This window comes from Lithobates pipiens, unplaced genomic scaffold, assembly GCF_037356315.1.
Source record: "Lithobates pipiens isolate NorthernLeopardFrog02 unplaced genomic scaffold, aLitPip1_a1.2 Scaffold_27, whole genome shotgun sequence".
Taxonomy (NCBI): domain Eukaryota; kingdom Metazoa; phylum Chordata; class Amphibia; order Anura; family Ranidae; genus Lithobates; species Lithobates pipiens.
Genome location: NW_027507788.1, coordinates 130,285,029 through 130,299,554, shown reverse-complemented (window position 1 = coordinate 130,299,554; position 14,526 = coordinate 130,285,029). Strand labels below are relative to the sequence as shown.

The following is a 14,526-nucleotide window of genomic DNA, read 5'->3' as shown; positions in this document are numbered from 1 at the left end:
ACAGCAGCCAAGGCTTGTTTTACTAGCTCATAATCCATTTTCCCATTGTGCATGTTCCAGGAATGATCTCTTAAGGTACTGGGTGCTGCTGCGACCGCCAGCTAGATACTGGAACCTGAACAATATGTAGATATTCGCTAGCACACCAAGGATCATCACTTTTTTATAAAAGAAAGATTACATCACAAAACAGTGTGGTGCAACATTTTGGAGCCACGCAGGCAGGATCCCTTCATGAGGCATGTGATGAAAGGGTCCTGGGTGGCTCTGAAACATTGCATTACACTGTATGCTGGCGATTATCTATATATTGTTTTACTAGCTATCTATATTTATGCTTTTATATTCCTTTGGCAAACGTAGTGCAACTTTATTTGTCATTAAATGTTATTTTTAAAATGAGTTGGGCTATGAGACTTCCTTTTGTATGCCTATCCTGAGTGATGCAGTCCACCTTGGAAGCTTGATGGTCTCTGAGTTTTGGGTCCTGAACGTGTCTGGGGAGTGGGGATTCCTGTTCTAAGGGTGTTTCTTTGGATTACACTAATGATCACTCAGTTCACTAATGATCTTTATAATTTGAGATATTTTGGTTCTGGTAAGGAGCTACTATTATTGCATGGGTGCTTTTGGAGCACCGTTGTTATTTTAATGTTTACTGAAAGCACTGATCACTTTTCAGCACATATACAGTATCTCACAAAAATGAGTACACCCCTCACATTTTTGTAAATATTTTATTATATCTTTTCATTTGACAACACTGAAGAAATTACACTTTTCTACAATGTAAAGTAGTGAGTTACCGCTTGTATAACAGTGTAATGACAGTTATTTTGACTGGACAGCAAATTTACACTGTTATACAAGCTGTACACTCACTACTTTATACTCTACCAAAGTGTAATTTCTTCAGTGTTGTCACTTTTGTGAGATATTGTATATGGACTATATTCTTTCTTGACTTTTTACACTTTTTTGTATGAATTCTCAATTTACAGTGTTTTATATGATTACGTTTTTATTAATTTAATATTGCGCACTTTAAACTAATAGTGGTGTGTCACGTGATGTGTGCCAATAATGTGATTTTTATGATCGATGAAATATGCATGTGATTCATATTTTTTAATTAATTTATATCATATCACTTTGCACATATTTGTTTGAATATTTTGCAGGACACCTTTCTTTTGTTTTAAAACTGAAGAAATCTGGATGAAAAAAACTTAAGCTAAAGAAAACCTGAAAATACAAAGGCTGCCATTGCTGATCCGATCTCCTCCTGAAAATGCTAACTCGTTGGTTTTCATACCATCCTTTGATTTTCTGGCTTCAATGCTTTCTGAGTCACTGACCCAAAAGAAGAATGTAGAGCAGGTGCTCTTATTTGCTAAATACCCATTGCAGGAAATTGACTTAAAAACAGTTAAAACTCAGGAACAGCCAGAATAAGGAATGTATATATAGTGCAGAACCATTAGGAAAAATTGAAAAAGTGTTGGGTTACTTGGATTAACTTTACTACAACAGCAGCCTACAGGGAAATTAAGGGTGGGTCTTAAAGGCTAACGCCTCCTTTAGTAACATGTTACACCCATATTTAGGGTGTAATATGTAACATACGGCTAAGCAAATTTCACACCAACAAAGTGGCCTTCACTTGTGAGTATGTGTGAAAATCGACATGGCTATGCGGGTGGAGCGAATTAATGAACTTCAAGTCCCTTCTTCCACTGTGGAAGGGGAACTTGTAGTTGTCAATGAATTACAAGTGATAATCAGCACACTCCTAGTCCATTGACACAATCTCTGGCTCTCTAACGGAAATCCTATGCACAGCTATGGTCAGAGAGCTGTAGGAAGAGTCTGCAGATAGAGGGAAGACAAGAGTGCAAGATCCCAGTTAAAAAGGCCATGTACGTTTATTGCATTAAAACAATAGCACAGTTTCATGGAAGACAGAAAAGGAGGGAGGGGAGGTGCCATCTGAGTGTAGTATTAGAGCATCAGTATTTATTTTATAAGATTAAAAACACAAGATGTAAAGCATATTCATGCTTGTCAAATAGTAATCAGTCCGTGGCTACCGCTGCTCTGCAGGCTCTTCTGGTGTGGGGGGGGCTGGATGGAAGGTGCAAGGAGGTAGGGATTTCTAAATGATTCCAGGATGTCTGCGCTGACCGGCATGGACCACACGGGCAGAAGGGACATCAGCGGAGGAAACGGGTATCGGGATGACGATGTGCAGGCTTATTCACTCAGAGCTCACAGCTCCCTCTATTGGCCTGCTTATCCAAGCAGGAATGTAACTTATATGCAATTATTGCTTATATTCTTGGATGAGCTGCATTCCTCCTTGGATAAGCGGGCCAGTAGAAGGAGCTGTGAGCTCCGAGCGCATAGCCTGCACATTGCCATCCCAATCCCTATCCCCGCCTCCTCCGGAGATGTCACCTCCGCCCATACGGTCCACGCTGGTCAGCATGGACATCCTGGAATCATTTAGGTATCCCTAGCTCCTTATACCTTCCATCCAGCCACTCGGACTGCCAGGTGAGTCTGCAGGGCAGCCACGGGACTGATGACAATTTGACGAGCATGAATATGTCTTACTTCTTGTAATTGTTTTTAATCTTATGGGATACATACTGATGCCTTAATACTACACTCGCCTCCCCTCCCTCCTTTTCTGTCTTTCTTATGCCGCGTGCACACGACCGGACTTTCCGTCAGAATAAACTCTGATGGTCTATGCGACAGAGTTCCGACTGAATTGACTTGCCTACACACGAAAGTCCGTTAGTTTTGAATGCGATGACGTACAATGGGACTTGAAAAGGAGGTTCAATAGCCAGTAGCCAATAGCTGCCCTTGCGTCGTATTTGGTCCGTCAGAATAGCATACAGAGGAACGGTTTTCCCGATAGAAATTGATTTTAAAAACATGTTCTATTTCTAGGTCCGTCAGAATTTTTGAAGAAAAAAGATGAAGCCCACACACGACCAGAATATCCAATGAAATGCTTCCGTCTGACTTTTTCTGCCAGAAAGTCCGGTCATATGTACGAGGTATTAGAGTTCTTTGGACACTCTCAGGATGGCTGCCTCAGGCTGCCTCACTCTCAGGATAGCTTGCTGACTAAGAACAGTGTCTCTGGCTGTCCTACCCATGGATCGACTACACGTTTGACAAGGGGGCAGCAATGTGTTTCATAGGACCTTTTTCTGTCTCAAGCTACTTTTAGTCAACAAACTGAGCAGGTCTGTGGCTGCTGGTGCCAGAATTAGGGCTCAACATTTCCTGTTCCATTTAGAAAGTTCTGGTTTCCATGCACGGTACTGTTTGTTCTATATATGTCGAATTAACACTGCTTCCATATAAGTCTACTATTGTTTTAATGCAATAAACATACACAGCCTATTAATCTAAGGCCCAAAGCCCTTGTCTTCAATCTCTCTGCACCAGTGATGATCTACTCGCATCTGTGCAAGAAGCTGCAGAATCGAATATACTCTTAGGCATGAACTTTTCTATTGATAGACACTAATCACCCATCCTGGAATTTTTGTGTGCACTGTTGTATTTCTATTTTGTTTAAGAATAGTTTGCAGAAGCCTGACATTGCACCCAAAAGCCACTGATTGTAGGTACAATGCTTTGCCGGCTCCTGTGAAAAAAAATGCATGCTTATTTTTTCCTGCAACAATGTGTACATTATATACGAGAGAAATAACAGATTTTAAATATATATTTTGTAGAATTATTGTTTTGTCTTGATGTTTTGATGTAATCTCAATATGTTTTATAACTGTCAAAAATTTAAATAAAAATTGAAGGTTAAAATTTTTTTAAAAATGTGTACATGTATTATTGTTTTTAGAAAGATGAACATAGCCTTTAAGTAGTATTTTGCTGACTAAATGGGATACACAATTTGATACTTGGTATTAATTCCAGGATGCATGATAACAGAAGGGTGGTTCTTCTATGTTTTCTTTCTCTTAGCCCTCATTCACACTGGTGCAATATGTCATGTGATTTGACGGTTCCAACCCATTGGCAGCAATGGAACCGTTCAAATCACAGGAAATCATGTCACAGCAACTTTGAAAAAGGTTCCTACACTAGTTTTTTCCCAATATCATTACGACTTGCATAGACTTCTGCTAAACAAAGTCACAAGCCACAATGAAATTGGAGGTGCAAATCGCACTGATCTGATGTAACAGTAATTATGTTTCTATTGCCCATATGAGAGTGGACTGCTACTTGCCATTTCAGTGTTTCTATAAATTTCTGTAATAGGAAATATGTGGTTGTATGTCGTGATGTGATTTATGTATGTTGGATTACACTAAAGCCCCATACACATGGGCTAAACGTCGGGAGATATCAGATGATTCAATAAAAAACAGCCGACATTCGGCCCGTGTATATGTCAGTTGGTCTGACAGAAGCCGGCCTTTTGCCCGGCTTTTTTTGGATGAGCATGCTGGAAAACCATCAGCTGTCCTGCTACCGATTAGCGCTCTCAGCCAGTGGTGGTGTTCTAGCGAGGGGACTGTCCCATCGGGGGAGATCACTGTGATAATATTAGTACAGCGGCTTCAACCAAACTGTAAGTGTGTACCAGGCTTAAGGTGGAAGTCCATGCAAAAACTAAAATCCCTGAATCTATAGACACCACAGATTTAACACTAACCTATCTAGCCCTGTGAAGAAAACATGAGTATACATACCTTTTTGGAAGCCGATAAGATCTGCTCCGACCCTATCTCCAGCAGGGGAAGCTCTGCAGAAGACACGTCCGACAACAGCTGTGAAATGAATGGGAAGTGAGGTCACCCATACAGTTACTATGGGGCTTCCGTTGTTGTCCGTCTCCTCTGCACCCCCCTCTACAGTGAAGCCGTGGCTGACAGCTCGGCATGGGATCGGGTCGGAGCGGGTCAGTTCGGCTTCCAAAAAGGTATGTATATTAATTTTTTCTCTACAGGGATAGAGAGGTTAGTGTTAGTTCTGTGGTGCTATAGATGCAGGGATTTTAGGTTTTGCATGGATTTCCACTGTAAGGCTCTCTGTATGGCACCACCTTGTTCTCTGTATAACTCAAGAAAACAGATTCTGGAGGCAGCTAACCTTTTTCAGCAAGGACAGCTCTTATACTTCTCTCATAACAGAGTACCTTTAAAGCAGAAGTCTGTCCTATACACAGACCGATACAGACCAACTGAAAAAAATATATATATTCTGAGAACAGGCTGAATGATGATACTGTCCCAGAGTGTGGTTGTGACAGATTGGGCTCCTAGGAGGTGGACTGAATTATACCGGCTGTCATTGAATTCAGAAGACCGAGGACATCTTGTGGCACAAATAAATTACAGCTCTGCACAGTTCCAGATTAAAGTGGGTATTGCAGCAAAACTGCTTTTTTGGCTGGAGTAGCAGTGAAACACAGCTTTTTTCATGAAGGAGGTCTCACAAGAGTCAGCATATCTGCGTCATTACAGCAGACATGCTGACTGTCACAGAACAACAGTGCTGTCAATACAGTGATCCAGCAGCTTGCGGAAGACCAAAAAACTAAAATTAAAAACCCCAAGTGCTGCTGTAATTTTGAATTTTAAAAATGTTTTCCGTCAGTGGCAAGATTAACTTACAGTGGTTTATAGGCTATAGTATAATACTAAGTTAACAGGAAATAGATAAGTACACTACCGCATGAATTGCTGTCATTAAATAGATACAGAGTCTGCCAACGCATACTTCTTTCTAAAAATGTGAGTTGCCTAGCTGTATAGGGTGTCAGCACTTATGAGCCACAGAAACTAAACAAGCTTGGAAAATATGGAAGACAAAGAATCAATATGACAGTCCGGCAACCAACATTTTCAGAAAAGATGTATTTTATGACAGGTGAGCTTGACGAATCTCTCCTCTTCTCACAAATGGAAATGAATAAAGTGGTTGCAGCTTTTGCTTTAATAGCTGATACATCATGCAGTGTTATGAATTGTACTAACCTGCAGGCGGCACTACTTCAGTTTCACACAGTGGAACATGTGGGTCTATAGCAGGCGAGACAGTAAAACGAGTGAATCGCAGTGAGTCCATCAGATTTCCTTCCACTCTTTTCCCCGGGAGTGGAGGAGGTGACGGCGTAGTAGGACTTATCGGGGACTTGAGAGCGGCTCCCTCTGCTGCCATAGGAAGGAACGTGGAGTTCTGTGTCATCAGAGGAAAGTCATCATCCCACTCAAAACTTCCACCTAAAAAACAACAAACAGAAAGGTTTATTTTACCTGCAAGTTTGAAAGACATCATCTCCCAATCTCTCAATGCCCATATATATATATATATATATATATATATATATATATATATATATACACACACACACACACACACACACACACACACACACACTATTATAAGCATTACCCTATACGTATACAATATTCTGATCTGTGCCCTATGTATATAGACAATTTCAATCAGTACCCTATACATATACACTATATCAAGCAGTACCCTATACATATTTAAAATTCCAAATTAGTACCCTATACATATGCAATATTCGAATCTGTGCCCTATGCATAAACTCTATTTAATTCAATACCCTATACATAGATGATATTCCAATCAGTAGCCTATACATATACACTATTACAAGCAGTACTCTATACATATACAATATTTTGATCCGTGCCCTATGCATATACAATATTTCAATCAGTACCCTATTCATATATGGTATTATAAATCATGCCCTTTACATATAAAGTATTAAAATCTATCTATAAAGTATAATGGTTTATGCCTATATACAATAGTCCAATTAGTACCCAATACATAGCTGTGGTTGGACTTTAAAGGCATGAAAGAGATAATAAAAATCACATATACAAATAAGAATCGATACATGATGTGAACCCTAATTGACACATTAGGGCTCACATCATGTATTGATTCTTATCCGTATATGTGATTTTTATTATCTCTTTCATGTCTCTGGTCTTTTATATTGAGGATTAATTTGGCCAGGGGGACAGAAACAAAGGTACTGAGCGGTTCTGGTTCGGATCCAAAACAATACTATATGTATATTTCAATAAATGTTAAAATAATTTTTTGTACTTTCAGTGTTTGTTGTGCCTTTAAAGTCTGACCATAGGTTTTCTTTGAATTCCTTTTTTCTTTCCTTTATGCTCCCAATATTTGCGGATGAGGTAATGTGAGTGCTTTTTTTCTTTGTTTACCCAATACATACAGTACTGTGAAACAGTTTTAGGCAGGTGTGAAAAAAAGCTGTAAATTAGGAATGCTTTCATAAATTACAATGGTCCCAAAAATGTGTCAACAATGTCTGATGTGTATGCCATAATGTCGCAGTCACGATAAAAATTGCTGATCTCCGCCATTACTAGTAAAAAAAAAAAAAATCATAAAAATGCCATAAAACTATCCCGTTTTGTAAACGCTATAACTTTTGCGCAAACCAATCAATCATCATTTATTGCGATTTTTTTTACCAAAAATATGTAGAAGAATACGCATCGGCCTAAACTGAGGAAAAAAATTGTTTTTTTTAAATATATTTTTGGGGGATATTTATTATAGCAAAATATAAAAAATAATGAGTTTTTTTAAAATTGTCGCTCTTTTTTGGTTTATAGCACAAAAAATAAAAACTGCAGGGGTGATCAAATACCAACAAAAGAAAGCTCTAGGTTGTTAACTTTGTTTGGGAGCCATGTCGCACGACCGTGCAATTGTCAGTTAAAGCGACGCAGTGCCGAATCGCAAAAAGTGCTCTGGTCAGTAAGGGGGTAAAATTTTCCGGTGGTTAAAGTGGAGTTCCACCCAAAAATGGAACTTTCACTTATTTGGTTCCTTACCCTTTCTGCTGTCACATTTGACACCTTACAGGGGGGAGAAGATACCTGTCTAATACAGGTATTTACTCCCACTTCCGGCAATAGAACGCCACAGAATCTGCGATGATCTACACCATGTCCGGCCCCTTTTCTGTCGCTCCCCCCCCCTGTCTTCTGGGAGACACACAGGTCCCAGAAGACAGCAGGGACCAGTCAGGAACGGGTCGGCTTTGGGTGAGGACATCGCGGGCGTTCTGGACAGGTAAGTGTCCTTATTTTAAAAGTCAGCAGCTGCAGTATTTGTAGCTGCTGACTTGACTTGACACTCTTTAGCTTTAATACTGAGAAATATAGGTAGATACTTATCCATCATGCCATACCATCAGGGAGGCATGTGATTGGCCCCAAATTTATTCTGCAGCAGGACAATGACCCCAAATGGATAGCCAAGGTCAAGGAACTATCTTCAGCATAAATAAAATGTGATGGTTTGGCTCCCACAGATCTCAACATCATTGAGTCTGTCTGGGATTAGATGAAGAGAAAGAAGGATTTGAAGCAGCCTGCATTCACAGAAGAGCTGTGGTTAGTTCTCCAAGAAGTTTGGAACAACCCCTACCTGCCGAGTTCCTTCAAAAACTGTGTGCAAGTGTACCCAGATGAATCAATGCTTCTTCTGTTCGCTCACTTTGCATTTTGTAAATTGATAAAAGTAAACAGTTAAAATATATATATTTTTAAAGCTTCCTCACTTTACAGCATTTCTTCACACCCGCCTAAAACTTTTGCACAGTGCTATATATTATTGCATATTATTATGTAATTATCCCTGGTGGCAGTGGCCCCTTTCAGCAGGATAATGCACCCTGCCACACTGCAAAAGTGGTTAAATAATGGTTTGAGGAACACAACAATGAGTCTGAGGTGTTGACTTGGCCTCCAAATTCTCCAGGTCTCAATCCATCAAGCATCTGTGGGATGTGCTGGAAAAACAAGTCCAATCCATGGAGGCCCCACCTCACAACATACAGGACTTAAAGAGGTTGTAAACCTCCATGGGGAAGTTGTACCTATAAGTAAGCTTATAATAAGGCTTACCTATAGTTACTGTAAATATCTCCTAAACTAGCACTGTTTAGAAGATATTTACTATATACCCTGCCACTGACGTCATTGGCACATGCACACTGAAGGAATGGCGAGCTCGTGCAGTTTCCGCAAATCCCATGCCGTGACTGGTGAAACCCTTGCGCATGTGCAGGAGTGATGTAATTGCGGCTCTGGCCAATCACAGCACTGGAGCCGGCGAACCCGGAAGTAACTCTGGGAAACATGGCAGCCGTGTGAGCGATGTGCTGGTTCCAATCCAGGGCATCGTTCTAAGGTAAGTATTACACAATAAGCTAGTATGGAATGCATACTAGCTCATTATGCCTTTGCATTGTTTTGGGGTGGGGGTTGGAGGTTTACAACCTCTTTAAAGAGGAAGTAAACCCTGATGGGTTTACTTCCTCTTTGTTTCCCTGCAAAGGTAAAGCATAATGGGCTACTATGCATCACATAGTAGCCCATTGTGTGTCACTTACCTGACACAGGAGCCAGCAATGTCACCGATGTCCCCTCTTCCACGGAGCATCCATCTTCTTTTTTTTTTTTCCAAAGAAAACCATCTTCTTTCCGGAATTGTGGCTCCAGCGCTGTGATTGGCCGGAGCCGCGATGATGTCACTCCCGTGCATGCGCACGGGTGCCACCACTAACTGCATATCACCGTTAGCAGCGGCATGCTCAGTGCACCTTCGTGTCGCTGTCTACGGCGCATGTGCCGTAGACAGCGGTGACTGTCTTTTTGCAAATATCTCCTAAACCGTGTAGGTTTAGGAAATATTTCTTGGACCTACAGGTAAGCCTTAATCTAGGCGTACATGTAGGTCAAAGTGGTCTGTAAGGGTTTACAACCACTTTAATAGATCTGCTACTAATGGCTTGGTGCCAGATACGACAGCATGCCTTCAGAGGTCTAGTGGCATAAATGTCGGGATGGGTCAGGGCGGTTTTGGCAGCAAAAAGGGGATCTACTTAATATTAGCTGGGTCATCATAATGTCATGGATGATTAGTGTAAATGGTGATATAAATTTTGAGGTATGTTCTTGATACTCTGCTATGTCCTCAAAACTTGCTTGCCCCCTACTACTACCATACACTGCATCTCTGCCTCTCATTTTACACTCATCTATCATAGTAATTTTTTCGGTGGGTGATAATCTTCAGAAAGTTGGTATGTGCATAGCAAATTCTATGGAGTCTGACAGCACTGGTAGATGAATTATTTTGACAAAATAATTATGATTGGGCTCTACTATATGCCTGCTATTCAACACTTAGTTTATATGGATATTGTTTTTGCCAGCGCATAAACTCTTTCAATGCAAAAAATGTAGCTGCACACTAGATAAAATCCTGTACTGACAAGTACAGGGTAACAAACCATGTAATACATGCAATTTATACATTTCACTATCCTACTGGCTTATCAGACATTATCATGTTTATCTCGTGTTTGGACACATTTTCTTTTTTTTAGAAATGCAAAAAGGTCAGAAAATTGGAACACGTAACTCCCAACTTTTTGAGATGGGAATGAGGGACACCTTTCAACAAAAGTATGCAGGCATAGGACACACCCCTTGTTACGCCCCCTTAAAGGAGAATTGTACAAAAAATAAAAGATTGGTTCGACCCACAAGCGCTTTATTTACCACTACTCTTCCTTTATATTGGCTTTTAGAATTTACAAATGCAGCAATTTAGAAATCAGATGAAAGGTTTAGCGCTGTAAAACACTTTTTGATAGATAAAAAGTGCATTTTATATACAACTATATAGATCAGACCAAAATGAGGGACAAATGAGGAGGAATGAGGGACAGAGGGACATTGGTCCAAATCAGGGACAGTCCCTCGACATCAGGGACAGTTGGGAGCTATGTGAACAGCCTTAAAATTGGGTAAATAGATGACCTTGAAAATCGTTATGCATTTATAATGGATAATTCTATTACACTTTACCTCCCATACTGTAATATCGGAATAAATTACTTTAGCTAGAATAAAAAAAATATGTCTTACTGAAGCCATCCGCTGATGAAAAAGCATCCATACTTGATTCTAGTGAAGAATTCTGGGGAATAAGATCATTCTCTGCTGCATTATTATTACCTAATTCATTTGTAGGTGTTTCCTAGGATGAACAATAATAAATCAGTACATCACTATAACAGTCGGGATTTGATTAGCGCTAACATTTTAAGATGTTCCCTTGACAGAAAGAAAAGCCAACATGTAAATCAACACTGTATTTTTTTTTTTTTTACTGGAGCTGAAGCCAAAAAATAAGAAAGAAACAAAATTATTTTCTCAGGTTATTAGTAAATTAGAGCCCAAAGGGACAACAGAAATTATTTAAATAATTTAAACACAAGCACCATCTTACAGGTTTCGCTTATCTTGCATCTCTCTAGAAGTAAAAGCAGCAGCAAATGTCACTTCCAAGATAAAATTAGAAAAAAAAAAAGTATTTTTACATCTCTGTTCCCATATTGCTAATTTAAGTATGAGGTCAGTATGCTATGAGAATACCCTAGTTTGTATATCATGAAAATGCAGATAAAATCGTATGCCCAGGCTGCTTATCTAACAGCTGTACAATGATGCTAAGGCCAGAAAAATCTAACATATGGAAATAGGGTACACTGTCTAGACGTATGTAAAGTACCGCTAAATCCCAAAACAAAAGTGTAATAAATTACAATGAATCAGTCCTTAGATATGGTGGCTGCGGTAGTTTCCTTTTTCTCCAGGTATTTTCGCTTCGGCAATTTTGTGACTAACACACTTCGTGTCCATGGGTGGCTACATTTACTCCTCACTCGGTCTATGGAGGGAGCTATGGCAGCCATGTAGGCAGGACTTGAAACATGTCTGCCTTTATTCATTTTCCTTACATGGGGGGTGATGGAAATAATAGTTTACACAAGGAAGATAACGTTTGTTTTTGCTGCCAGTTCATCTCACAGGAAGTAAGAAGAACATTGCATTTCTGGCAAGATCAACAGGTATTTTCTGTAGCCCCGTCGCAGCATTGTGCAGGTTTCAGATCTGAGGAGGGGCGGATTTGTACTGGGAGATTTATGCTTAGGGCAGGCATGTCGAAAGTCCGGCCCGCTGTACAGTTTTGAAGGGCCCGCCTGGTTATTTAAACATGTATATATTGTCCGGCTGCCTTGGAGGGAGGAGGCGGGATGAGTGCCTTGCACACAGGATTAGTATTTACTGTTTACACGGCAGCCTCTGTAATAGGAAGTCCTGTCTCCGGCACTGCCATTGGACGGCTGTTCTGTCCATCAAATGAGGCGGGTCTTTCTCTTAAAGAGGCTGCTGTGTAAACAGGAGATTCTCCTGTAGGATGTCTTCGGAGCTCATCCTGCCCCCTCCATGTTCCCTCCAAGGCTGCACTGATGGTAATGGTGAGTGCATTCCTGGCAATTGTGGGGCTTCATTCCTGGCAATGGTGAGCTAATTTCTAGCAATGGTGAGTGAATTCCTGGCAATGGTGGCTGCATTCCTGGCAATGGTGGCTGCATTCCTGGCAATGGTGAGTGCATTCCTAGCAATGGTGAGTGCATTCCTGGCAATGGTGAGTGAATTCCTAGCAATGGTGGCTGCATTCCTGGCAATGGTGGGTGTATTCCTGGCAACGGTGAGTGAATTCCTGGAAACGGTGAGTGAATTCCTGGCAACGGTGAGTGAATTCCTAGCAATGGTGAGTGTATTCCTAGCAATGGTGAGTGCATTCCTAGCAATGGTGAGTGCATTCCTGGCAATGGCGGGGCTGCATTCCTGGCAATGGTGGGCGCTGCATTCCTGGCAATGGTGGGCGCTGCATTCCTGGCAATTGTGCGTCTGCAGATGGGCAGTGACTGACCCTTATTTTGCTTCACAGTTCTTTATTTAAAATTTTAAGGTTTTTTTTCCCTGAAACTTCCCTCTTAAAGTGAAGGTGTGTGCTATACGCCAATAAATATGTTATATCCAAATAATACACCTGAGTTCATCTCTTCACCACACACAGCCACAAAGGCAAGAGAATTCTTGTTGGGCAGTGTATTAATGCTCGAACGAACACACTTAGATGGAATTTTAATGGTTCAAAGACTGACAGGCAAAGTGGTCTGCTCTCACGCATGTTCACTTCATCAAATCTGGCCCTCTTTGAAAAAAGTTTGGACGCCCCTGGCTTAGGGGGTAAGCATGCAGTTTTTGCTGGCACATACTACTCATATATCTTGGAGGGGGGGGGGGGGGGGTGGGTAGGCAGTTTGGCATTTTACTCTGGGCTCTATATAACCTTGCCCCAGTGTCCTGTCAAAAGAGCCAACTCGCCAAAATCTCAGAATCGGTAACTTCCGGTGATTCTTCAGCAGCAGTATTTGCAGATTTCAACGACTTTTCACACAACACCAGCAGCTGTATACAGTACGATACAGGACGAGTTGGGTGTTTTGACAGAACACTGGCTAATAGACATGTGTGGTTTGTTTTTCATTTCTGAAAATTCGTACATTCAGAAGCATCCGAAATATGAAATTTCTATGCTTCTGAATTGTATACGAAATACGAAATTTCGTTGACGAATTTCGGATCCAAATTCTGTTACAACGGAAAGTGACTGGTGTTTTGTTGACCAATCAGAGGGTTTCTTCTGCTGCTGAATGAGGGTTGGGAAAATTACCTTTTTTAATATGGGAGTGGGAGACTGGTACTGGTAGTCGATTCATAATCAGACAAAATAAGAATGTTTGTTAATATTGTTTTATTATTGTCATAATTACGTTTAAAATAATTATGATTATTCGTTATGATGAAATTAAAAACCCACAAAGTCAGTACAGCACAGAGATGGTGGGAGCCCCTCATAATGAGCACAGCAGGGGTACAAACCCAGGAAGTCAGCACAGCACAGCACAGGGATGGTGGGAGCCCCTCATAATTAGCTTAGCACAGCACAGGCATGGTGGGAGCCCCTCATAATGAGCACAGCAGGGGTACAGCCCCAGGAGGAAGTCAGCACAGCACAGGGATGGTGGAAACCCCTCGTAATGAGCACAGCACAAGGATAATGGGAACCCCCCATAATGAGTACAGCAGGGGTACAACCCCAGGAGGAAGTCAGCACAGCACAAGGATGATGGGAGACTCTCATAATGAGCACAGCAGGGATACAGCCCCAGGAGGAAGTCAGCATCAGCACAGGTATGGTGGGAGCCCCTCATAATGAGCACAGCAGGGGTACTGCCCCAGGAGGAAGTTAGCACAGCACAGGGATGGTGGGAGCCCCTCATAATGAGCATAATGAGTCAATGACTATCATATTGAGAATGGTATTTTTTACTTTTTAAATTCATCATAATGAACGTTCATAATTGTTACGAAAAGTTAACGAACCTAACAAAAATTTGTATTTTGTACAAATCCAAATTGAATTTCGGACACAAATTATGAAATACGAATTAACGGATAATACGAAACGGAACGAAACAAAACAAATGTATTGATGGCGCACATGTCTACCGGCTAAGGA

At 40.9% G+C, this 14,526-nt stretch overlaps 1 protein-coding gene across 5 annotated transcripts in view; it reads right to left on the bottom strand.

The window, feature by feature from the left end:
- The window catches only part of LMTK3 (lemur tyrosine kinase 3), a 165,292-nt gene that overhangs the window by 12,672 nt on the left and 138,094 nt on the right, over window positions 1–14,526 (bottom strand). For 3 of the 5 annotated variants that reach the window (XR_013263215.1, XM_077457440.1, XM_077457441.1), the window contains exons 14-15: window positions 11,016–11,127; window positions 6,030–6,275 (exon numbers count right to left, since the gene is read on the bottom strand). Coding sequence is in view for 4 of the 5 variants with exons in the window: in XM_077457440.1 (XP_077313566.1) it covers window positions 6,030–6,275; window positions 11,016–11,127 (358 nt within the window). In the remaining variant the exon portion in view is untranslated. Of the gene's footprint in view, window positions 1–6,024; window positions 6,276–11,015; window positions 11,128–14,526 lie in introns of those variants that run through there. The other 2 variants (XM_077457443.1, XM_077457442.1) reach the window with 2 other exon arrangements.